General features: G+C 35.8%; 3 protein-coding genes and 2 pseudogenes across 3 annotated transcripts; 2 read left to right on the top strand and 3 right to left on the bottom strand.

Moving 5' to 3' along the window:
• Positions 1 to 2,613: 2,613 nt before the first annotated feature.
• Positions 2,614 to 5,020, bottom strand: LOC114715522 (putative leucine-rich repeat receptor-like protein kinase At2g19210). Its single transcript, XM_028900391.1, has 7 exons — positions 4,970 to 5,020; positions 4,737 to 4,882; positions 4,233 to 4,450; positions 3,962 to 4,088; positions 3,804 to 3,866; positions 3,492 to 3,681; positions 2,614 to 3,252 (listed from the first exon to the last, which is right to left on the bottom strand). Exons 1-7 carry the CDS (start codon positions 4,972 to 4,974, stop codon positions 2,853 to 2,855), a joined length of 1,149 nt encoding a protein of 382 aa, XP_028756224.1. The 5' UTR covers positions 4,975 to 5,020; the 3' UTR covers positions 2,614 to 2,852.
• Positions 5,021 to 5,607: 587 nt separating this feature from the next.
• Positions 5,608 to 7,720, bottom strand: LOC114715514 (probable leucine-rich repeat receptor-like protein kinase At2g28990). The gene is made up of 5 exons (XM_028900380.1): positions 7,583 to 7,720; positions 6,922 to 7,483; positions 6,240 to 6,357; positions 5,876 to 6,050; positions 5,608 to 5,753 (listed from the first exon to the last, which is right to left on the bottom strand). Exons 1-5 carry the CDS (start codon positions 7,707 to 7,709, stop codon positions 5,608 to 5,610), a joined length of 1,128 nt encoding a protein of 375 aa, XP_028756213.1. The 5' UTR covers positions 7,710 to 7,720.
• Positions 7,721 to 9,537: 1,817 nt separating this feature from the next.
• On the top strand, positions 9,538 to 15,733 carry LOC114715512 (putative leucine-rich repeat receptor-like serine/threonine-protein kinase At2g19230; annotated as a pseudogene).
• A 2,167-nt stretch (positions 15,734 to 17,900) lies between these two features.
• Positions 17,901 to 20,082, top strand: LOC114715511 (GDSL esterase/lipase APG-like). The gene is made up of 5 exons (XM_028900379.1): positions 17,901 to 18,184; positions 18,543 to 18,673; positions 18,747 to 18,980; positions 19,231 to 19,486; positions 19,609 to 20,082. The coding sequence occupies exons 1-5, from the start codon at positions 17,941 to 17,943 to the stop codon at positions 19,803 to 19,805; spliced, it is 1,062 nt and encodes a 353-aa protein (XP_028756212.1). The 5' UTR covers positions 17,901 to 17,940; the 3' UTR covers positions 19,806 to 20,082.
• Positions 20,083 to 20,654: 572 nt separating this feature from the next.
• Positions 20,655 to 23,268, bottom strand: LOC114715510 (protein CHUP1, chloroplastic-like; annotated as a pseudogene).
• Positions 23,269 to 24,115: the final 847 nt, after the last annotated feature.

Here is a 24,115-nt window from a genome sequence, read left to right as displayed (position 1 = left end):
CGTAATCTCTAGCTCGTGTTATTGTAATATAATAATGCATAAATAAAAGAATAATAGGAAAGTAGATGTGAACTGGCCTGAAGCTTGACGGGTCTGAAATTCAAGCCAAGATGCAAGAGAAGCGGTTTAAGCACTTTAGCAAAGTGGGATGTATTTATACAAGCAGGAAGTGGCGTTTTGGAGATGATGATGATGATGATGATGGTACAGGACTTGCTTTGGTTGATGATTACGGTAGCCACGCATGCAGCGTCGACTTGTTCCAAGTAAACGTAAAAATTTATGGCTGACAAGCTGGATCGTCGAATTATTCAGCCAACACAAACACAGTGTCATTAGCTAGAGACCGCTTTGTGGTCCTTCATAATTGACTCCTGTGGCTTTCCTCTTTTGAATAGTCGCTGGCCGGCTTCAATGGCGCAAGCTTGACACTAGTAAGTTTCGAATGGACTCGGATTATTTTCTCTAGTCGATAAAATCTGGATCCTTGATCCTTACGGGGAACGACGGGATTCGAAATTTTTGTTCTGGTGTTCTTCTATAAGTAGAAAAGTGTAAGTCTTTCACCACTTGGAAGCTAATATTGACATAGATTAAGGTGCAAATTTGTTTCGAGAGAAGCGCTAAGCAGTCAGAAGTTTTTTTAGGTTCAATGTTATCCCGAAAATTTAAAATTATAGTATTTTTGTCTCTTAACTTTAAAATACTAATATTGACCATTAAAATAGTGATATTGATGACCACCATTAATATTTTTAACAGTATGTGGCAAAATTATTACAATTTTAAATTAACAGGGTAATATTAAACCTAAAAAAAAAAAACTTATAGACACTTAGTGTTTTTAAGTAAAAACTTTCTAAACAAATTTATACTCTGGTCTCTTTACTCCCAATGTTATTCTTGTCATGAAACAAAAGAAAATGTATAATAAAATACTAATGGTTTTAAATTAATACGAAAATTTTTCATGGAAAAAATGAAACATATTGTTTGTGTTGTGAGTCTCCATATTGCCACAGCTTTTCGAGTTAGTTTTAAAATTTGAACTATAGGTTTTCTATTTTTCTTTCTTTGGTTTTCTTTTTTCTTTTTCTGTCTGATCTTTTATAGTTTTTGCCAACAACTAAGTTTTCAAGTATACATGAATGTATGGTCTGTGTTAGCCCAATGTTTCAGATACCGCAAAGACTTGGTGGTGTTCTGCGACAGTTTTAGTATGAGTGAGCTACTTTGTGTTGTCAATATACCCAAGGAAAAAGATTGCTAAGATTTCAATTGTTAGCATATTATTTTTCCTGATACATGAAGTCTCATCACATCAAATAAAGTTCAGTTTATTAAGATTGTGGTCTTTTATTAATTTGTCGGCGCCTGTGAGTTAAATTATCCCTAAAACTTGAGGAGATATGTTGTACGTTGGTAATAACTAGTACAGACATCAACCAGTGCACCTATTATTCTTATAATAGAAAAAGCTAATCATTCAAAACCTTGTGCAATTCATTGTTTAAGTTTAATAGAACCAGGGGGGGGACAAAGAACCATTTACCTCTCTCCAGCTAGCTCCTTCACTTTGACGTGATCAAAGGAAATGAATAAGCCCAAGCGTACTTATGGAGCTCTCGAGAAAGTTGGGAGGAAAGGAGTCGTGTGATAAAACACAAGAGACAAATTGACTTGACAGTTCAAAGTTTGATTTGATCTTCTGCAACTTTGTGGGATCACTTAAGTTTTTGTATTTATAGCTATGAAGTTGACAAGCAAAGTCATGTTCCTCTGTATTAGAGTTTGCATTAATCATGCATATTTAAACACTTACATCAAAATGGCTTGAGTTACTTTGGAAAGATTCATCGTGCACCATTATATATAGATGTTATTGAGAAGATGACAGACACTAATTAAGCTCAGTTTCATCTTCCGAGACAATTATTAATACTACTAAATCAAAACATGGTACAAGTAAATCTTCTTCGTCTCCCCACTCCTTATAAATCATTTTCCAATCTAGTTAGTGAATTACATTATCATTTTAAAGCATTAATTATCACTATGCCACTAGTTACTATTGATCATGATGTCTCATATAAGCAAAGTGTTCACATGCTGGAGGCTCCAAGTGGAAGTGCTGAAGAAGTCTGAATGTCATATTCATGGACGGACCCAAGTAACATATCTATCTCTAGGCCCAACTACAAATTTAAACAAGCACATGTAAATCACCAACAATGATGGGTCTAACAGAAGAGGCTAGCTCTTCGTAACATGGCAAACAAATATTCAAATTCCTATGAGGAGAGTTGCCCCTATTTAGTGCCCGATAGTATCTCAAATAGGATTGTTTTTAATAGGAGAATATCTATGCTTAGCCAAATAATAATAATAATAATAATTTTATTAACTTAGCTTTAAGATTGAGTACTTTTTAAATAATAATAATAAATATGAACTGCTTTGATAAGAGCTAATTAAATTGCTCTAACTATTGACTCGGCAGCTTGTGGCCAATGTTTAATTTAGGTATAACCCGGACGTCAAGGAATGCTCTGTTTTTTTTTTCTTCCTTGAAAAAAAAAAGATTGAAATCAAATCTACAGATACTGTTTATAATCCAATAAGTTCAACAACCAAAGTAAAATTCGTAAATACATAATAGAGAAACACAAAAAGGATCGACACTGAAGAGGAAGACAAAGCACAGAGACACCAGCAATAGCAAGAAGAAGAACCACGGTTTGAACCAAGCATACTAACAATACAAATACGACATGTCATTCAACTTTGAACGTGCTGATAATGTGATAATGGTCCACAGCTTCATCAATTTGAAGAGAAAGTAATCTCAAATTCTACCGAGCATGAGGAATAAGCCCTGAATCAGACCCCACAGAAGCCATTTCCAAATCAATGGTTGAATTCCACCCCATACTTTTGGTCAGAGCCAAACACTCCTTTAGTTCAGCTACTACGTGGCTTATGTCAGGCCTTTCAACTCCAGATGCTGAAGTGCAACACATAGCTATCTCTAATAATTTCCAAGCTGAATTAGTGCTGTAATTTCCTTCTAACTTTGGATCTATGATAGATTGGATATCCCCCATTTCAAGTTTAGGGGTAACCCAAGTAAGAATGTAATGAACTGTGCCAAGTTCTCTTTTTAGCACTGGTTGACCTGTGACTAGCTCAAGTAAAATTATTCCAAAGCTATAAACATCACTCTTTTTGGTCAAGTTTCCAGAACTTTGGAATCTGTGAAAATAACCAGTTGTCAGATCTCATGACAAAAATACTTGTTTTAAACAACCATTCCAATTTTTAATCAATTAGGACATATTTTGAGCTTTGAGTGAGCAATATTACATGGAAATTGACCCTCAAGGAATCTAATTATTGAGAAACCAAATGTTCGAGCAGGGCAAACTAATTTCAGGCCAAATAACATGAGGGTGGATTGCAAGTTATCATATTCGTTTGTTAGAATGACTTACTCAGGATCAAGGTAACCCGGTGTGCCAGCAGGACAAGTTGTTACATGACTATCAACATCATTTGCAAAAGCTCGAGATAATCCAAAGTCAGAAATCTTGGCTTGCATGTTTTCATCTAGTAAAATGTTGGACGTCTTTAAGTCTCTATGAACTACTGGTGGCTTGCAACCATTATGCAAATAATCCAATCCTACATTTCCATATAGCAGTCAAGTATATTATATTCTATTAAAACCAACATGATGGAAAACAAAACGTGCAGAAAAAAGGGGACAAATCTTTGTAGTAAAAATCTAATATGGTTTCCCCTACCATGTGCAGCATCCAATGCAACTTGAAGCCTCTCATTCCATTTCAAAACACTGGGGTTCTCTTCTGCATGATGAACATAAATAAAATTTTAACTTTTCCTTTTAAAATTGGGCAATTTGGGACTATATATAAGCAATTCTAGGCAGTTGGCTACATACTTGATAAATGTTGTTGAAGATTGCCATTAGCCATATATTCATAAATTAATGCCCTCACAGCGCCTTCTTCACAGTATCCAATCAGACAAACCAAGTGTCTATGATGAATAACCATTAAGAGTTCCACCTACAATCGAAATTGGACTTTATTTAGTGTTTAAGAATGAACTGATATTCATTATGTCAATTTTTATAGATGTCACTCAGCAATAGGAATTCCATTATATTTTCCAAAAAGGAAAACTTATAGCTTGGCTTGATTGATCCTAACCTCTGATCGGAATTCTCTGAAACCTTGCATTGATGATTGAGAAAGTAACTTCACAGCAACATGAACATTATTCTCCAGAGTGCCATAATAAACCTTTCCAAATCCTCCTTCTCCAATTAAGTTTTTCAAATTATCAGTGATTCTAAGTATTATGGAGTATGAAACTGCCTTGGTTTTTAGTTGTAACGCTTCTTCATTTGTAGAAACAGAGAAAAGCACTGCAATATTAGTAAAAATAATTAGAACTAAGCGGTCATCTGGATAACTGGAAGACAAAAAGATTGCCAGCAAATTATATGGAGAGAGAATGCCAAAAACTTGGCCATGAAATCTCAAATATTTCCATACTAATTCAGAATGATATAATATATGAATTAGATAACTATTTTAGGGCTATAGACATTGAGAGTTGTAGCATAAAACAGAGTAGGACTATATAAGGAAATTGATAATGGACATACTCTAATGCTTAATCACAAGTGATGAGCATATTTTCATATATACCTTTCAATTTCTTGATTCTGAAGATCCATATTCCTAGACAAACCAAGAGGCTTGCAACTAAAGCAGAAACAGAAGCAACAAGTGGAATGACAAAGTTCTGCTTTTTGCATGAATCCACCAGGCAAAGTCCAGGATTATCCTCCAAACTATGGGACAAGTTGTATCATTGTTAATTTTGATTCACATAAGAGCAGTCATCAATGAACAAGTAGCATTATATAAAAATGAAAAACCTCATTAGCAAATCTGCCTTTTCATTAAGAGCCTTAGGAATGGAACCTATAAGCTTGTTGCCAGTCAGGTTACTGCAAAAGCATTGTGAAATATATTCACTAAGTATATGACATTAAAGTTATTGAATAAGATATTACTCTCTGAAAGAGTCATAAATAATTCAAAACTTACAGGACTTTCAATTTTGGTAGGTCAGCCAAAAATTCAGGTACTGATCCCGACAAGTCATTAAATGACAAATCTCTAAAACAAAGCAATATATTTTACATGTTAATTAAACTTTCCCACTAACAATATGTCATAAATCACTATATACACAGGCTTACAAGGATTCCAACTCTGTAAGTTGTATAAATGAGGTAGTTATTTGCCCTGCCAGTTTGGTCGTGCTTAGGTTCCTGCTTGAGAGAATCATGCTTTGGATGCTTAGTTATAAACTTTGATGTCAATTAAGATAAAGTGATATCTGAACTTTTGGTATTTATAGCTTAATAGTTTTACTCTTGGGATGCTTAACTGCATAAATTTTACATTTAAGTATCAAACTAAGAAGCCGTTAAAAATGCTTATAATTTAATATAAACTAGGGCAATCCATATAGATCCAATGACATTAAATTAATCGAGATATAAGTGACTTACACTGAGACGATCCTAGCATTTTTACCATTGATACCAGAACGGCAGCTTAGTCTATCCCAAGCAAGTTTTGGAACACATGGGTCTCCTTGCCAATCTAAATTGGAGATCTTGTACGTGTCTTTGATTTCCATGATAGCATTTACTAATATTACCAATTTAAGCAAGATCTCAAAGGTCAATTCCCAAGCAAAAAAATAAACAAGCACACACATGATTATTGGAACTTTAGGGAACAATTGAACAAGGAATAAAAACATTCTGTACCGTCTCTTTCATCAGTTGGGGATGATATTGGCGATATCAGTTGATAAATCTCAAAAGCATTGAGGATTGGAGGAGCATCAGATTCAGATGCTGCACTAATATTAAAACGGACATTGCCTAGAATTGCATTTTGAGGAACAACGGTTTGTGGCTTCAAGTATTCAAGAATTACAGGCTGCAAAATGTTTTCACCATCAAGAGTAATATTGATTATTCTTTTTTGCCCCTGGGGAAGCTTCTGAATTTCTAAAAAGTGAAAGTAGACATAATAATCGGACGACCCGTCAAGGTTTTTCCACACAAAGTCATAGTCAAATGTTATTGGGTAGGAGATATTGGATGCTCGCGCTGCAGATTTCAATACTTGTGCTGGTAATTTATAAGAATCGTTCGTTCTTGCAGGATCAATATCTATATCTCCTTTGATCCAGTTCTGAGAGTCGAGTTTGAGCCATAAACGATCATAGATGTCATCCTTGTACCTGTACTTGCATCATTCATGAGGCATAAAATATTACTCATTATCAATATTAATGAAGTACACCTCTTTGCGTTGCAAATATAGTTCCTAAGGAGAGCGACACATGTATAAGACCACCAAAACATATAAATGAATTTGAAGGACCGTGAATTTGTTAAATATTATAGAAGCACAGAGGTTAAAAATAAAATTATATAAATGCACAAAAATGTGTTTATACATCATTTAGGAAACTTAAGTTAACTGCGAATCTCTAGTTATTTGTTACATGTAAATTTTTTCAAACTTCATGCCAAAAACATGCGAAGGAGTTTCTTACACTTTACACGTTTGAAAGACAAAGTTTATTGCTGGATGCCGAAAATTGCGAAGGGAGAAATGTTTGCCCCCCAGACTATTTAATTCTACTGCTAAACTTATTAATCTGATCTGACGTCATAACTCATAAAAACTTATCTCACCAATACGTGATAAGCAAAATAAAAAGAACAAAAAGAAACAAGTTTGGGATCGTGGAAATTACGTACAAACGTGAAGAGAAAAGGAGGGGAGAAAACGAAATCACCTGCTGCGTGTGGCAGAACTAGTAGAGGCAACATCGAATCTTCCTTGATTGATTAAAATTGATTGAGAAGGTGAAGATGTTTGATAAATAGCATCGCTGAGAGGTCGAAGCTCCAATGCAGAAATGAAAGGTACTCCCACAACAGTTTTTACAAGGCACACATGTACTGTGTCTGTTGTGGGGGTATGAATAATCTCAGTAATGTGATAACCATCATTGTTATTTCCAACGTAAACAGTGTCCCAATGATTGACGCCAAGGTACAAGTCGAAGATTGGAGTTTGATTTTTACCATCATAGTTTCCATAAGCAAAGTAAGCTCTGATGAGATAAGTATGGTTCTTGCCTTGTTTTGGTTTGAGGCTATAGCAATTCCTTTTTCCTTCTGGGAAGCTTCTCAACGTGCTTAGAAGTCCCCCAAAATAAGGATAATCAAGGTTAACAGTTGGGAGAACAGTAGAATTTGTACCAGTTTCTACAAACTTTGTATCTGTCTGATACCATATGCCCGTGTCCTTGTCTACGTAATCATGAGTGGCTCCACAATCAATGCTTATGAATCCTAACGCAGGATTAGTTGTAAAAATCAGATATTAGATGAAGGCATGTGAATATAACTTCACTGAAATAATCACTATGCAAAACACATTAGGTAGCTTACCAGGATTGGTGTCATTGTTGGTGGTGAGTTTCCTTCCATCTCCCATCGTGTTGCCAACATGAAGGAGCAGTTGGATGAGAACAAGACATAAGCCTAAGCACAGATTCAACTTTGGCGCCCTTTCCATGGGATCTGTTGCTTTCTGTCTGCCTGTGGAAGCTAATTCGGGAGCATTTGTTACTACTTATGTTCTCTTTATAGAAAGATAAAAACATATATAGAAGATTATAGGTATTGAACAAAGTCAATGGTGCAAATGCATGGAAAAAGCAAGCCAAAAACGGGTCCTATATATATTTACTTTCAGTTGACCGAACAGAATAATAATAATAATACTGTTGTTAATCTTCCAAGCCAAAAAATCTGCATCGTCCTTGTGGATGGAGCTAATAGCGTACAAATTGCGCTCTGAAGGACGACCATTTCCAATTGTACAAGAGTGAATTATGTGCTAGTCTCGTCGCTTGGGTCGTTACGAGTTTTTCAACTCCCATCCCAAAAGTCCTAATTCCTACGCGTTTTTGCCATACTCGAAGACGACGTTTACTTGACCCGTGCAAATTCATTGTTTCGATTTCGCTTGGTGAATTATATTCAACAGCTAGGCGTTGTTCTCACACCAAGTACGATGGTTCTTTTGGAATAATGCCACTTCACTTTGCCTTGCTCATAACGTTAACCATACATGCATATAGTAGTATATATATCGTTGACTCGAGCCGACAAAGCAGTTTGTAGTCTTTTTCATTTTCTTTTACCAAGAATATATTAGACACATTTTTTCATATATTGTACAAAATATTGAAAAGAAACACTAAGCCTCAGGTGGCCACATTTCATACGCACCATGCCAAAAGTAAACATGAAGATGAAGATTAGCATGGTTCAGCTTTAGGAACACTCAAAAACAAGTAGAGGGGAACATATTGATGTTAAGGCATATTTTGATATTAACAAACGTTCAAGGATACTCTGTTTACCTTTTTTTTTTTTTTTGTTGGGACAAAAATCAGAGGTAAACATGTACACTGTGCTTTTACTGAGGAAACTAGAAAGCAGTAGATTAAAAATATAATACCATGCTTTATCACTTCTCCACCAAGCGCAAATCATAATAATGATAAAAATAGTTACGGCAACCATATTAACCTGACCATATTAATATTGATAGTTTATAATGTTAGTTTATTCGGGATTCTTACTCAGGATGGTTTCCGGAAAATAGGAACCCAGAAGATGGAGACGTGGGGAAGAGCAGATTAGAAGAATGGCAATTAAAAGCGGAAGGAAATCATAATCCATACGGCACGACGGACATTAAAATAAAAGCATCACTAGGAGGTCTCAGTCCATGTTTGAGACTATTCAATGTTAGTACCGCTACTTGCTTTGCAAGAAGTTTATGAATTTAATGTTTTATATTATTATCATATCGTTACATGCATTTTACATTGCCAAATTAATTGACGGAGGTTTTTGAAAAGACCTTGAGCAAATTTCCAACCTCAAAATTCACAATTCCCTATTTCCATTGCATTTAATAACAAAATGCCAAGATCATGATGAGACATAATTAATGCCAACTGGGCAACATGCAGACGTAGTCAACCTTTCCATGAATGATGAAACAAGTCAAACAACCAAGATTACTCCTTAAATGCAAATATTAACCTCGTCTAGTCTGTTAGTTTGTACGCAGATTCACTGCCGACAAGACAAGGAGATGGTCAAGATGGCAAATTGCTTTGCCGAACAATTCATGAAGTACTTTGTAGTCCATCGTACATGTTACTATGCTTTTAAAATAAAAATGATTAATTGTATATCGTTTATGAGAGAGTCAAATCATATTGAGATAAAACTGTATAAAATCTAAGAAAGACTTGGAGCTCTACTATACTCTATGGTCCTGCATTTGCATTTAATAATGAGTAAGAAATCAAAATTTAACGGCCATGGCATGCAAGTTGATGATCAAGTGGATCAAAGCAGTGTTCAATGTACCAAGATTTATTGGAGCTCTACCGTTATCACATGGTTCTGCCTTTTTATTGAATGAGTTCACCTAATTTGGTTCTGACTTGGTCCTTTCTAATCAATGTGTAGCCTTCTTTGATATTATTTATATTCCTTCATTTGCTGCTACTGAAAGAAGTACTAATTATTATCCATTTCAGGAGACTTTCGTCTCCACATTTCATTTAGAAAACATGAAGAGGAAGAGCACACCACCTTGGATTCTTGCTCTGTATATGTTTGCTTCATTCGTCATTGTTTGCCACTCATCAGCACAGGCTGCTGCAGACAATGGTGATAATTCATCAGGCAAGCACTTCGCCAGCTTTTCAATTTTCTTTTCACTTACATGCAATTTCGTTCAATATGTGTGTGTGTGTATTTATGATGCTCGCTCGACTTAAGTCTTGATTAGTTGGTTTTGTTCCATTCTTTATGTAAGCCTCAAACACTCTAAGCCTTTGCGGAAAAGCTTCTGTATAATTCTTGGTACTAATGATGAAACCATCGTCTTGAAGAGCCATGTGCAGAGATTTACCAGTATCTTGAATCTTAACTGAAGTTTGAGCTTGAGAGAAGAGAGAAATACAACAAAGATCCGTAATAGTTCTGTCCAAATCACTTAACCTACATCTGCCGCCTAAGATTGCCACTTAGAATTTCAACTAATCTCCAAATATAGTCAATTCTCAATTATACTAAAGATATATTTGAATATGAGTTCGAAAATGTTGAAAAAAATAACCTCTTAAAGTTTTCAAACAAATTATACAACATAAAGAAACCTATTCCAAGTTCGCATTAATATAGTCAATATTAACAGAAGAGTCATTAAACCAAGTAGTTGGAGCATATTAACTTAATTAAAGTGAAGTCCAAGTAATTTACCCCACCTCAGTTCATGACTTCACTTAAACTAACCAGTCTTCTTATTGTCTCATCTTAAAGGCTGAATATCAGGCTTTAACCAATACCGCCAAATTCAATGGCTTCTTTATTTGCTTTCTGATTTGCATGGGACACATCCTCAACCAGCTTGCTCTAATATGATTACCAATCTGCCTTAAAGACTGCAGCCAATCCCACTGTTCATGAAATATTTAGATTGATTGCAATCTAATGAAGGATAAAGTTCTAGCCATCCACTTGATGCCTCTTTCGTCTGCTGCACCATTAGCTGATATGTCTACCAAGCAGTTGGCTCTATCCCTTTCACAATAAATGTTTCCCTGACTGAGGGGTAACAGGTTATTTAGTTTATTAACGTTTTATGCCAGTTAGTTACTCAGTTAACAATATAAGTATTGACTCAGCTTATAAAGTACTCAACTTGAGCAATAATAATACTAAAATTTGCTTCATGTGCAGATATGATAAGCATAGATTGTGGAGCAAGCACGGATTACGTGGATGAAACAACAGGGATTTGGTATCAAGCAGACAAAGACTTCATAGAAACTGGAATCGGTAATGGAATCTCGCCGGCTCTCAAATACCAATTCGACAAAGCATACAAAGGACGACAGCTTGAAACAGTACGAAGCTTTCCGGAGGGAGACAGAAACTGTTACACTCTAAAACCAAAGCAACGCCAAAACAAAGACAACAACAACTACAATTATCTTATTAGAGCTGTGTTTGCATATGGCAATTATGACAACAAAAACCAACCTCCTTCCTTTGGCCTTTACTTTGGTTCTAACTTTTGGGACACCGTTCGAGTCCCTAATGGAAGTTTCTGCCAATACTACGAGATTATACATCCTCCTATCGACATAATACAAGTGTGTCTTGTTAACACTGGACAAGGCATTCCTTTTATTTCTGCTTTGGAGTTGAGGCCCTTGAATCACACTCTCTATTCCATTTCTCTTCCCCTCTCTCTTCAGGTCCGCATTGACGTTGGCACTGGCCGCCTCCCAATTCTTACCAGGTAATATTCTTTCCCTTTTGCTACATATATTGCTGAGACTAAATTTAAACATAACCCCCTCGAACTTTTGTATCTATTGATGTTTATGATGGAAATTTAATAGTATGGGATATTAAGTTACATTACGTAATAATGTAGTAACTAATGCTTCAAGTTATTTTAGAATTATTTAATTAATTATTTGTAGAATAAGTCAAAAGAGTCCCATCTAAATTGGCTTGCTTCCTAAGTCAAAAGTGTCTTATCTAACAGTGGCCGCCTCCCTAAGTCAAATTTTCTTATTTCCCAAGTTAGTACACCTATATAAAAGCATCACTGTAGTTAATAAAAAGTGTGATCTTTCTGCCTTATGAATTGAACTATTTATTGTTTATGATTCCTCTTTCTCCAACAGTTTAAGTGGACTAGTTCTCTCTCTCTCCCCTTAACAGCTAACTTTTAGGATAAGATCATCCATCCCACTTAGGTGCCCTTGATATGAGAGCTAACAAACAAGTTAATAGCAACTTGTCTCTTGTAATTGCAGAGATAATAACTGTTACTCATAACACAGGTATCAAGACGATGTGTACGATCGAGTGTGGCTGTTGTATGATTTTGACACATATTATCGTTTAAACACGTCAGCAGAAATAAGAGCACAAGATTCCAGTTATAAGCTGTCGTCAGAATTATTAAGCACAGCAGCACAGCCGCGTAATAGTTCCATCCCCTTAGCATTGAATTGGATTTATGATGCATCTTTCCAATATTACGTGCTCCTCCACTTCGCCGAAATTCAAAAGCTTCCCCCTCATCACAGAAGAATTATCAATGTCACTTTTGATGACATAAACTTCATCTCTCAGCCTCTTGAATACTTGAAGCCTGTCACTATAAGTTCCAAGATGGCAAGTAATAACGGTAATGTTCGTTTCACAATCAGGGCAGCTTCTGAATCTGACGCTCCTCCCATCCTCAATGCCTTTGAAATATACAGATACACCCCACTGCCAAATTCACCAACAAATGCAGAAGATGGTAAAGCCTAATGCTTATAAATTTGTAATTAGATGTGTTTATGGAAATTTCTCAACAGGGTTGTTTTGTTTCTTATTGGAAATTGTATACACAGTTAATGCTATCATGGAAATCAAACGTACATATGGAATTTCTAGAATCACTTGGCAAGGTGACCCATGTATTCCATCTAACTTACGATGGGAAGGTTTGGGTTGCAGTGCTGACAACAATTCAAGGATCATTTCATTGTAAGTAGTACTGTATTGCTGCTCTATTTATGATTTTTTAATTTGAAACAAATTCATGGTTATAAATTAAGATATCTGATTTGATGGTGTATGTGTTATAAATTCCTCAGGTTTCTCTTCCTTATTTGATTTGTTTTGGTGACAAAATCGTAGGAACCTAAGCTTAAGCAAATTGACAGGACAGATAGCTCCTTCATTTGCCAATCTGCAGAACTTGGAGTCCTTGTAAGTTTTTAACAGGGGACAGATCCTAACATTCAACTCTTTTTTCTTATCATTATTAAATATTTTGGTATTAACATTAGTGTCTTTTTTTTTCTTTGGTAGAGATTTGTCAAATAATGAATTGATCGGACAACTGCCAGAATTTCTTGCTGATCTTCCTAATTTGAAAGTCCTGTGAGACCTCAATATACATCTTAATTTTCATGCTCTGATATGTGAAGTAAAGTATCTCAAAAACAAAATTCATGTTTCAGTAATTTGACTGGAAACAAGCTCACAGGTTCAATTCCAAAGGCTTTGAGGGAAAAGGCTGATCTGCAGCTAAGGTGTGCTTGCCTTCAATACCAAATTCAGATTCTGGTTTACTCAGTCTGTCAATCTTGCATTATATTTGCTTATAACATTTTTTTCGGGGAAAAATGGTTAAGTAGTTCTCTTTAATTTTGTCTGTGAATAATATTCTTGTGTTCATGTACACCCTCATGATTGGTTGTTGTTGTTGTACGTACACCCTCATGACTCCCCAGTTTTAGCTGCGATATCTGTGAAAACGCAGTGTACATGTCATTACTTCTCTTCATTTGCTCAAAACTCTCTAATGCTTTGTCTTCTTATTTTAACAGTGTATCCAGCAATCCAGGCCTCTGTCAGAAAAATTCATGCAAAGAACACAAGTTTGTAATTCCTCTTATTGCATCAATTGCAGTTTTGGTCCTAATTATCATTCTTTCTTTGATAATTTGGAGACTCAGAAAGAAAAGACAAGGTATATATAACACGAATGTTTCCTGAATATTTGCATATAGTAGTTACAAGCACAGATGTGTTTTGCAATTGTAACATCGCTGAGATGAGAAGTTAGAAACCTTTAATCCATGCTTGTTCTATTTCTCGTTGAATAACCATTGAGACATAGGATGGTACTTGCGCAGTAAATTTTTGATACACTTCTATCTCACATTTAATATAATGATGCAGTTTTGTCAATCAAATCCCAAAAGATGGGAATTCTAAAACAAAGTAGTCGAGAATTTTCTTACTTACAAGTTCTCCGCATCACCAACAATTTCAAAACTATCATCGGAGGAAGGAGGATTTGGGAAAGTTTATCTTGGCACTTTAGAAGATGATACTCAAGTTGCAGTAAAATTACTTTCTCCATCATCAAAGCAAGGGTACAAGGAATTTGAATCAGAGGTTAGACATGAAATTCCAATGTTTTCAAATATATGCAAATTGAGTGGCCAACTATTATATTATTCATTTATGATCATGGAGCCTTTTAACTTGTAGGTTCAACTCTTAGCGGTTATTCATCACAGAAATTTGGTTTCGCTCGTTGGATATTGTCATGAAAATGACATAAAAGCATTGATTTATGAATACATGGATAATGGAGACCTCGGCCAACTATTATCGGGTTTGTCTTACATAGAAAACCCTGTGGCATCACTGATTGTGTGACTTTAGTCTGTTTTTCATGCATTAAACACATTTATATAGATAATGTGATCTCATTAATAGATAATAAAGGCAAGATAGTAAATACTGCAACTCAAATCACTCACTTACTTTCCTATGGTTAAATCTGGCTGGTCAAACACTTTAAATTGCTTCATAATTATATATATACATGCTTTTTGATCCTGAAGCACCTTGCTGAGAGGCAAATTTATATTTGCAGAGAAAAACTCAAATGTTTTGAAGTGGAATGAGAGACTTCAAGTCGCAAATGATGCAGCAAAAGGTGACCAAACTACCATATGTTGATCTTTTCTCTACTTAACAGGCTTTATTATATTTACCTCTTTCTTATATAGTCCAGTGGGGTTGCAGGATTGGAATATCTTCATAATGGTTGTAAGAATCCTATAATTCATAGAGACTTGAAGCCATCCAACATTTTATTGAACAAATATAAGCTAGCCAAGATTGCTGATTTTGGACTGTCTAGAGCATTCACAAATGAAAGAGACTCACATCTATCAACTCAACCTGCTGGTACACCTGGTTACATTGATCCAGAGTAAGTGTTTGTCATCTAAATGAAAAAATCTAAGAAATTTGTCCAAAAAAGAAAAAAACTACGGACAACGTAATATTTGGTTTCAATTCATTAATTAAAAAATTTTTAAACCCTACCTGTTATAATAACCAAAAAAAATCCGTTTGACCTAATTACATGTTATCCTTGCAGATTTCAGAGATCTGGAAACCTAAATAAGAAAAGTGATATTTATAGTTTTGGGATGATTCTCCTTCAACTGATAACTGGTCATCCTCCAATAAGAAAGGACCTGAGAATGTTAGTTTCATTCTTGATTGGGTTCATCCGAAAATTGAATGTGGGGATATTGAGGGCATTGTTGATCCAACATTAGCTGGAGAATTTGGTGTTACATCAGCATGGAAAGCTGTTGAAGTAGCCATGGCATGTATCTTACCAACTCCAACCCTAAGGCCAGAAATAAGTTACGTATTGCAAGAACTACAAGAATGTTTAGCTATGGAGATGGACCATCCAAGGACGAATAGCACAACAAGTGATTCCCTCCATTATACTGTGAACTGTGAATCAGTGACTACTCTCTCTGCTAGGTAGCCACAAGTATCTCACTTCTGTTTCTGCTAAACAAGACTAAGCTTTTTGTGCTTGTACGTTTTAAGGATCATTTTATATAAATCCGTCTCATGTTTACATGAGTATGGTGAAAGAATAATTTGTTCTTTGTTACAGGTCTTTGAAGGCTTTAACCCAATATCGAGTCTCACTTGATAACATTATTGAAGGAAGCAACAAATAAAAAGCGGAATGATTAAAAAATATATTATTAAATATAGAAGTTGAGTATACCTGTCAGGAAAACCAAGGAAAATGTTCAAATTATGGATGCATTGCAAGAAGATAATTCAAAAGCAGAACAGAAAAAAGTAAAGGTTGAAACTTAAAGGATTCAAATGAGATGCTGGCCTCTCATAATAAATAATTAGATATGCTATCTGTCAATAGATATATGCATATATTAATAATAAATGCACAAGAAGATGTACCTAACTCCAATCGACCTAAATTTCCCTTCGACATAGACAGATTGCTGGGTCCAAAGCGTCTCAGAACGAGAAGAACATATTAGTGTCCTTCACTAATTGCAAAACGCGTCATGTCTAGCTTTGACCAAACCGATTTATTTTTTTTGCCAACCAAACCGAAAAAGTTACCCTTATATATTCCCTCAAAAGTCATCTCCTATATATATATATATATATATATATATATATATATTTTTTTTACTTTTGCAATCCATTATTACTAATTAGTACTTACTATTTAACAGAGCTCTGTTGCCCAAAACTTACCCCTAAAGGTGGGTACTGTGTTCAAATGCTGTGGGGCCAAAACTAGCTTTCAAGAGAGTAAATATCAGTTCATGCAGTAGCAGTGATATGAAATTGAAATAAAATTAAAGAGGCCCATGCTATATGTCCCATCTGGCATCTTTAAAGTTCATTAGCAGTAAATGCTGATGGTAACATATAACCAACTTCTTTTGTTAAGGACTCTGGAAGGTTTAAGCTTAACCAGACATATAAAGTTTGGTTCTTTGGCTAAGTCCCTTTCTGGCTTGTGAATCTGGTAATGGTCATCAAGATGGAAAGGGAATATCGTAAACTAGACCCAAAAAAAAAAAAGGTTGTGTTTAAATATAGCCACAAGCTAAAGCTATATAACAAGACAGTTAGATCGAGGAAGTTGATTCAGACAACTTCTATATTCATCAAGTTGATATGAATGGGAGAGTATATTTCTAAGATCGACATATTAAAAAAAAAAAATTACAGTCTCCAACAAAGCGAATAAAAAATTCTTTCCGGATAGGAATAAGGAATACATGTATTCACCTTTCTTTTGCAGGAAATCCAAAGACATCCTCCGTGGTAGTACTGTTCTTATATTTTTCTTCTAAACAGGAAGTTCATAACTTCATAACAAAAATAATATGAGCAATTAAATTTTATTAACTTTTTTTAATATGGTTAACTTTATTGTACTTGCCACTCCTCTGATCTCCATAAATGTCATTTGGCTTTCTCCACCTTTGATAAATATTGCAAAAGTCTTCTCTGCCATTTACATTTTGTCGATTTCCTGTGTAAGCTTATGAGACTGATTGGATTTAAACTTCAAACTATAAATTCATTCTTAAAATGATAATTAAGACACCTAACTAATTTATTTTGAGAAAAAATACATTTTACATAAGTAGTTATTATATTGATAAAAAATACTAGTCCTAAATATAAGATTTACTTTATAGTATAATTTACACTACAAAGTGCATATTATATTTTTTACAGAAGGTAGTAAAAAAATTTTATAGAGGGGATTTTCTTACTATATAAGTAATTTATTTGAATATTAATGATGATTCGAGATTCAATTAGATCATTTAAAAAAATAGGTGTCACTAGATATGTTCATGCCAACTTGTCACTCCTCACCAGTAGTCAACTTCTGCGTGCAACAACCGAAATAAATCCTGCACATGCAAGCTCACTGATGACCAAGTCCAAGGTTACAATGCCAGCTTTTACACTCGAAATATTCAACTACTCAGCTTCACCATAGTAAATGAACGGACTAAATTAAGCCGTAAAGTTGATTTCTTTGTGTTAAAAAGGATAGATACGAGCAATAATGACCATATAGTATCAGAAATAGGATGGAAGAATACACCATAGGCAAGGAATAGAACTGAATAGAATTCGTTCACCATTAATGCAGACATGACTGTTTGATGAAGCATTTAATGGACGTTCTCAACTCCCATCTTCCCCACTTCAATTATGGTCTCTTTCAGCTGCCATATAAGGATCTATTACCCAGTTAAGACCCTCCATTGAAGCTCCTTGCTAGCAAAGAGAAAACTGGGAAGATGAAGACCAGTCATAGAGAAACACTTATTCTGATCTTAGCATTTTTCTTCCTAACAAGAGGGAATGCACAAGATACACTTGTGCCTGCTATCATAACCTTTGGTGATTCTGCAGTTGATGTGGGAAATAATGACTATTTGCCCACTCTTTTTAAGGCAGATTACCCTCCCTATGGAAGAGATTTTGTCAACCATCAACCCACTGGAAGGTTTTGCAATGGAAAATTAGCTACTGATATTACCGGTAAGTGCAAAGCATCAACCTTGGAATTTTATTCACGGATCCATTTGTTTCCTTGAAAAATTTTTCCCATGGAAAAATTTGCTGTTAAATGCTTTCCTGCTAGTTTTTGTCGAAAACATATTCTCCCTGAACCTAAACTTTACTACGCGTTTTGAAAGGGGGAAATTCTTTATAAGGAAGTTTGTTATCGTTACTGTCATTTACCATGAGAGTCAACATCATCGTCAAAGCTCACCATGAGCTAATGTCTAGGTCCAGTAAAAAAATTTTATAATGAAAAAGCATTCAGGTGGCAAAAAAAAAAATACGAAAGTGAAGAGAAAGCTTGATCATTGTTGAGATTTTTCCTTTTTTGCAGCTGAAACTCTGGGATTCAAGAGCTATCCACCTGCATATCTTAGCCCACAGGCGTCAGGGAAGAATCTTCTTTTGGGAGCAAATTTTGCTTCAGCTGCCTCTGGTTATGATGAGAAAGCTGCTATTTTGAATGTAAGTTTTGAACCGGAAAATTTTGAATATGGCTTAAGAAAAAGCATGTTCACTCATTTTTTTGTTCTTGCAGCATGCAATCCCATTGTCTCAACAATTAAACTACTTCAAGGAATACCAAAGCAAGCTGAACAAAGTTGCTGGAAATCAAAAGGCAGCATCAATTATAAAGGGTGCATTGTACTTATTGAGTGCTGGAAGCAGTGACTTTGTTCAAAATTACTATGTCAATCCTTGGATCAACAAAGCCTTCACTCCAGATCAGTATGGTTCATACCTTTTGGGATCATTTCAAAGCTTCATCAAGGTATTTTGGTTATTTTTTCTCCACATACACCAGAACAAATTATTTGGACAGATTAAAGGCATAAGCAGACTTGCATATATATGATTCGATAACAAAATTCTCAAATAGAACAGATCCATCATTATGCATTGTTTGTAGTTCTCTTTGCAACTAATCTGTGACATACTTGTGTATAATTTTATTGATCTTATTGTTTCTAGAAGGATTCTGCCTAGAATCTCTCTGATTCTCTGCTCTGTTTGAAACATAGGACTTGTATGGATTGGGAGCTAGGAAAATTGGAGTGACCTCACTCCCTCCATTGGGTTGCTTACCTGCTGCAAGAACTCTGTTTGGATATCATGAGAATGGATGTGTCTCAAGGATAAATACAGATGCACAAGCATTTAACAAAAAGATCAGCTCTGCCGCAGCAAATCTCCAAAAGCAGCTTCCTGGTCTCAAGATAGTTATCTTTGATATTTTCAAGCCTCTCAATGACCTTGTCCAGTCACCTTCAAAATACGGTATACATAACAGCTACACCAAGAATAAAAACTAACCACAAAAATCTTTTTCTCCTTTCTCTGAAAAAAAAAATATGATGAAAATTATCTGATTTTTCTGTTTACACTTGTGATACTGGCAGGTTTTGTGGAGGCAAGAAGAGGTTGCTGCGGGACTGGAACTGTAGAGACAACATCATTATTGTGCAATCCAAAATCACCAGGGACTTGTTCTAATGCTACCCAGTATGTGTTTTGGGACAGCGTTCATCCTTCTCAAGCTGCTAACCAGGTTCTAGCCGATGCCCTAATTGTTCAAGGCATAGCCCTCATCTCATAAGCACTTATTAGTGACTACCTTGATCTCTATAAGACTTACTTGCACACCACTATTTCTCATGAAAGTGAAGCGGACAGTTATGTAATTTATTTATTATATTGTCTTAATGTTTCTGATAAATGTACTCATTTGGAGGCTCCTTCTGTTATGAAGCCATAAAGGGCACGACTTGTTACATTGCAAGAGATTGTGAGCAGTTCTAAAAGCAGATTGCAATTTATGTTCTGATTTTTATTTCACATTTAAGAAATAAGAATTTCTATACATTATCTCCAAAGAGATGGTTCTTTCTTGTACTGTTTTTCCCCCTCAATCTAGTAGCTTATACCATCAGAAAACAGAAGAAAAAATTGCTGATTAAAAACGAAAATTGCAGATCGCAGTTTGCTTTCTTTCGACAAGAATAACTAATAAGAAATAAACAGACGTTTTTCACTTGCTCATTAATAATTATTGACCAAAGAAATGAAAAGAAGAAACAATCTTCCCAGGGAATCACAAGCGTAATATAAACACAAATGTTCATTTGAGTTTTGGATAATACTGATCAATCGGAGTAGGGAATTATAGTAAGGTCTTGAGGCCAGCCGGCATATATGCCTCTGCAACGACTTCTTCCATGACTCTTCACCGTAAACTGAAGAGAACAATTAATCACACGCAAATTTCCAATCGTGCCACTTTTTTTGGGTCAAGTACCATCAGTTTTCTCCATTGTAAATTTAACAGTTTTTTTAATGCTTTCCTTACGAAACGAAATGGCCTTCCACGTTTCAATGAGATGAAAGCAGATAGGGCTCTCTTCCCTTTTTTTTTTTTGGGGGGGGGGGGGGGGGAAGGGGAACAGAATTTTATGCTCAAAAAGGGAGCTTATTATTTCCTCTGAACTCCCAGATTAATATTGGTATATAATGATGCATGGTAACCCATGATTGAGAGTACACTCTTATTTATAAGACCGTTAGCCTCTGAATAGATCCTAACGGCCCATATGATACATGAGCATTTACTTCTGTATACCCTGTTAATCCAAAATCTTCACTTGATGACGAGGTGTTTGAAAAATGAAAAAGGGACCTGCTATACTTTTGTAAGTTAAAATGAACTATAGATATGATGCTGATCTCTTATGCAACTTGTCCGGGGCACTAACACCAGGGCCTTTTAAAGCTTCCGCATACTTCACCAACTCGGCTTTCGCTGTGTCTAAGGAATCTGGCAAAGAGCCAAGTCGGTTTTTTAAATCTCCCAAACCTAACTTGCTATGAATGAATCTCTCTGATCCTCCTACTTCAATGCTATTCCTCATTTTCCCCTTTTTCTCCTTTAACTTTGTCGCCCCATGCGAATCAAAGGAAGTTCTAGATGTCCAAGTGGGAGTTGCAAATTCATTCCAGTGACCTACAGCTCCAGCATCATTTTCTGTTACAATGCTGGGACTAAAATGTGAAAATTCGCTACCTTCTTGATGATGATCGTGGCCATGTTTGCCTCGTAGCAACCGTCTAAGCTTTCTGAAAATTTTAGCCTTGCTTGAGGTGTTAGTTTTGGCAGCAGATGAATCATCAACAGAAGAATTATCATCACACTCTGCAGAGTCTGTGAGAAAAGAAGCCAGGGAGAGGAAGGACCACCGATCTGAATCATAGTCTATCATGGGAACTCCTCCTTCCCTATGCCATCAGTAGTCGCATATTCAAATATAAGCTGCTTGGCTTTCTTCTCAGACGCAGGGCTCAAGTTTTGCTTAGATCCCTTGCTACCGTTTTACCAGGTGGAGGTTGATAATTCCGCAGTTCATATCTTAGACAGGCATTTATCCACCGCAGATACACCAACTCCTCAACATCTAAACACCGATCAGCTTGTAGTCGCTCAGTTTCCTTCATTAAGTCCTCATTCTGTTGTCTAAGACGGTCATTTCTTCCTTCAAAGCATCTACCTGCATCCAAAAGTATATATGACTGTCAGGTAAAACTACATTCCACGATAACTAAAGGATGTAGGTCGACCATAATCTTATTACCTCAGGTTTTTCCAGAACAGAATTCGCAAGGATCTGAGTAGAATCCAATCTCTGAGCCAATTCAGAATTTTCAATCTGCAATCTCAAATTAGATTTCCTCAACTCTTCTGCCTCAGACTCCAGATCCTTTAGTTTTTGCAGTTTTTCTTGAATACCTTGATCACTAGCAGCAACTTCTCTTTCTTGCTCTTGCAACTTAGCAACTCTTTTTTGAAGGGCTAAGATCTGTTCCCTATTCTGTTCAGCTTCGAGCCTAAGTTTCTTCTGGAGCAGTTGGACTTTGGCTTTAGCAGCCTCAAGCTCAGCCTCCACTTTAGCATGATTAGCCACTTGAGCCTCCAATGCCAGGTTCTCAGACTGCAATGTCTCAACCTTTAGATTTAACATCTTCATCTCTGTAATGGTTATCTTCAATCGATTTTGGAGCTCCATCGCAGCTTTTTCTTGCTCTCTCAGACCACAGTACTCAAGCAGTTGAACCTCAAGATCTTTTTCCCTCTCCTGAAGCATTTCAATTTTGCTCCTGAGACGCAGGATCTCTTCCTCATAGTCATCCTTTTGTGGAATTACGTGTGCTTTAGGAGATTCTACCATTGATCTTGGTGTTTCTTCATCTTTCTTATAAGAATCTCCAACAAGAGTGACTCCAAAGTCTAACTCCTTCTCAAGATCATTAAACTCAGGTAAGAGGAATTCATCTTCTTCACCACTTCTTTTACAGCTTGGAGAGAGACCAGATGGGGAATTCTCAACCATCACTTTACTGACGCACGTTTCTTCTTGCTGCATAGATATTTGTCATTATTTCCTTGTTTTAGTCAAGTAGTGATGCACAAAATTCCAGTTCTAAATGCATGGAATAACTGGAATTATTCATTTCTCTAAAGTTTTGTAGGGAAGTTTTTGCATGAATGCTACTTTCTTTGGCAATAAAATTTTATTGACAAATGTATACGTGCATAGCAGTTTATAGCCATTTTCAATATTTTTTCTGCAGATGAAAAAATTGTCACCAAGGAAAAAATTCGGAGACAAAATGATTGAAACAGAGGGCGTTCCAGTTGGAAATAAATTGGCAGTAAGAAAAATACCCCTAGCTTCCTACACAAGTTTCTTTTCACAGCTCCTGAAAGATTTCTATATAACTGATATGAAAAAGATGTCGCCAAAAACTTCAGAACAGTTGACGAGTATTTCCATTTTGAATATGAAATCAAGGGGAAATCAACGGAAAAGATTATTTTCTAAAATTGGAAATGGCTTGAATTCCTACTAATCATGCAGAAGATGAGCCAATGTTTGGTATCTGGAAAGAAGTTCACCAGTCTATCAATAATTCAATATCAATACCAAAAGTAAAGTTCAGCAAACATTCTGGAGTATTTTCTATTACTCACAGTATCCAGAATATGTCCATCCGAAACAGTGAAGCAAGGATAGATGCTGCCTTTATAACATGAAGACCATCTTCGTATTGATCTCTACCACCTAAAAAATGTGTTCATCATTCAAATCAAATCCAGGAGGGAGAGGGAAAGAGACAGGAATATTGAAGTTTAGAGGGGAGAAAAAAACAAACAAACCTGAAGGGCGGCTTGAGGGTGGAGTAGTAGAGGGCTTCATTCTTCTTGTTCTTAGGCGAGAGAAGAGAAATCCAGCAACTGAAAAAACTAAAGCCACACCAACTTTCAGTAGAATTGGATTTATATCTGTCTTCCCTCTCACCGTCATATTCAAGAATCCTTGGTTGTTTTATTCGTCAAGACAGAAGGAGAGATCATGGATCGTCATCATCACCATCCTCCATCATCTCAATCCCATGAAAGAACCTGCGAATGAGACATATTTCTGGTTTATACCAAGAAACACAACATGAGAGCCAAGGAAAACCTGCACAATAACTTGGAATATCCTACACCTCCGAGTCTAGAAACTGCAGCCTTTCAAATAACAAGAAAATTGACTCAAAAGTTTAAAAATAGCAGCTCAAGATGGATTCTAAATAAGACATTACACAGACCAAAAAAGTATGGGAAAAGAACGTAATTAATCACCCACACACACAAGCAAGAATCAGTTCATATTATTCAGAACAAGAGTAAGGAAGATGAAATACCCCAAACCTACGAAAAAATATCCATAACTAGTGTACAAAAAGGCTATAAGAAGAAATTTGCCATATAAAGAACCATAATCGAATGTGTTGGCTTCAATCATGAACTGTTCTACCAGAAAGGGATCGAAGGGGTCAGAAAAATTAAAGGAGGGAAAAAGCACATGATCA

This window comes from Neltuma alba, unplaced genomic scaffold (assembly GCF_004799145.2).
Source record: "Neltuma alba isolate B1F8T4 unplaced genomic scaffold, ASM479914v2 tig00011595_pilon, whole genome shotgun sequence".
NCBI classification, from domain to species: Eukaryota; Viridiplantae; Streptophyta; class Magnoliopsida; order Fabales; family Fabaceae; genus Neltuma; species Neltuma alba.
This window is presented reverse-complemented; position numbering and strand designations above follow the sequence as displayed.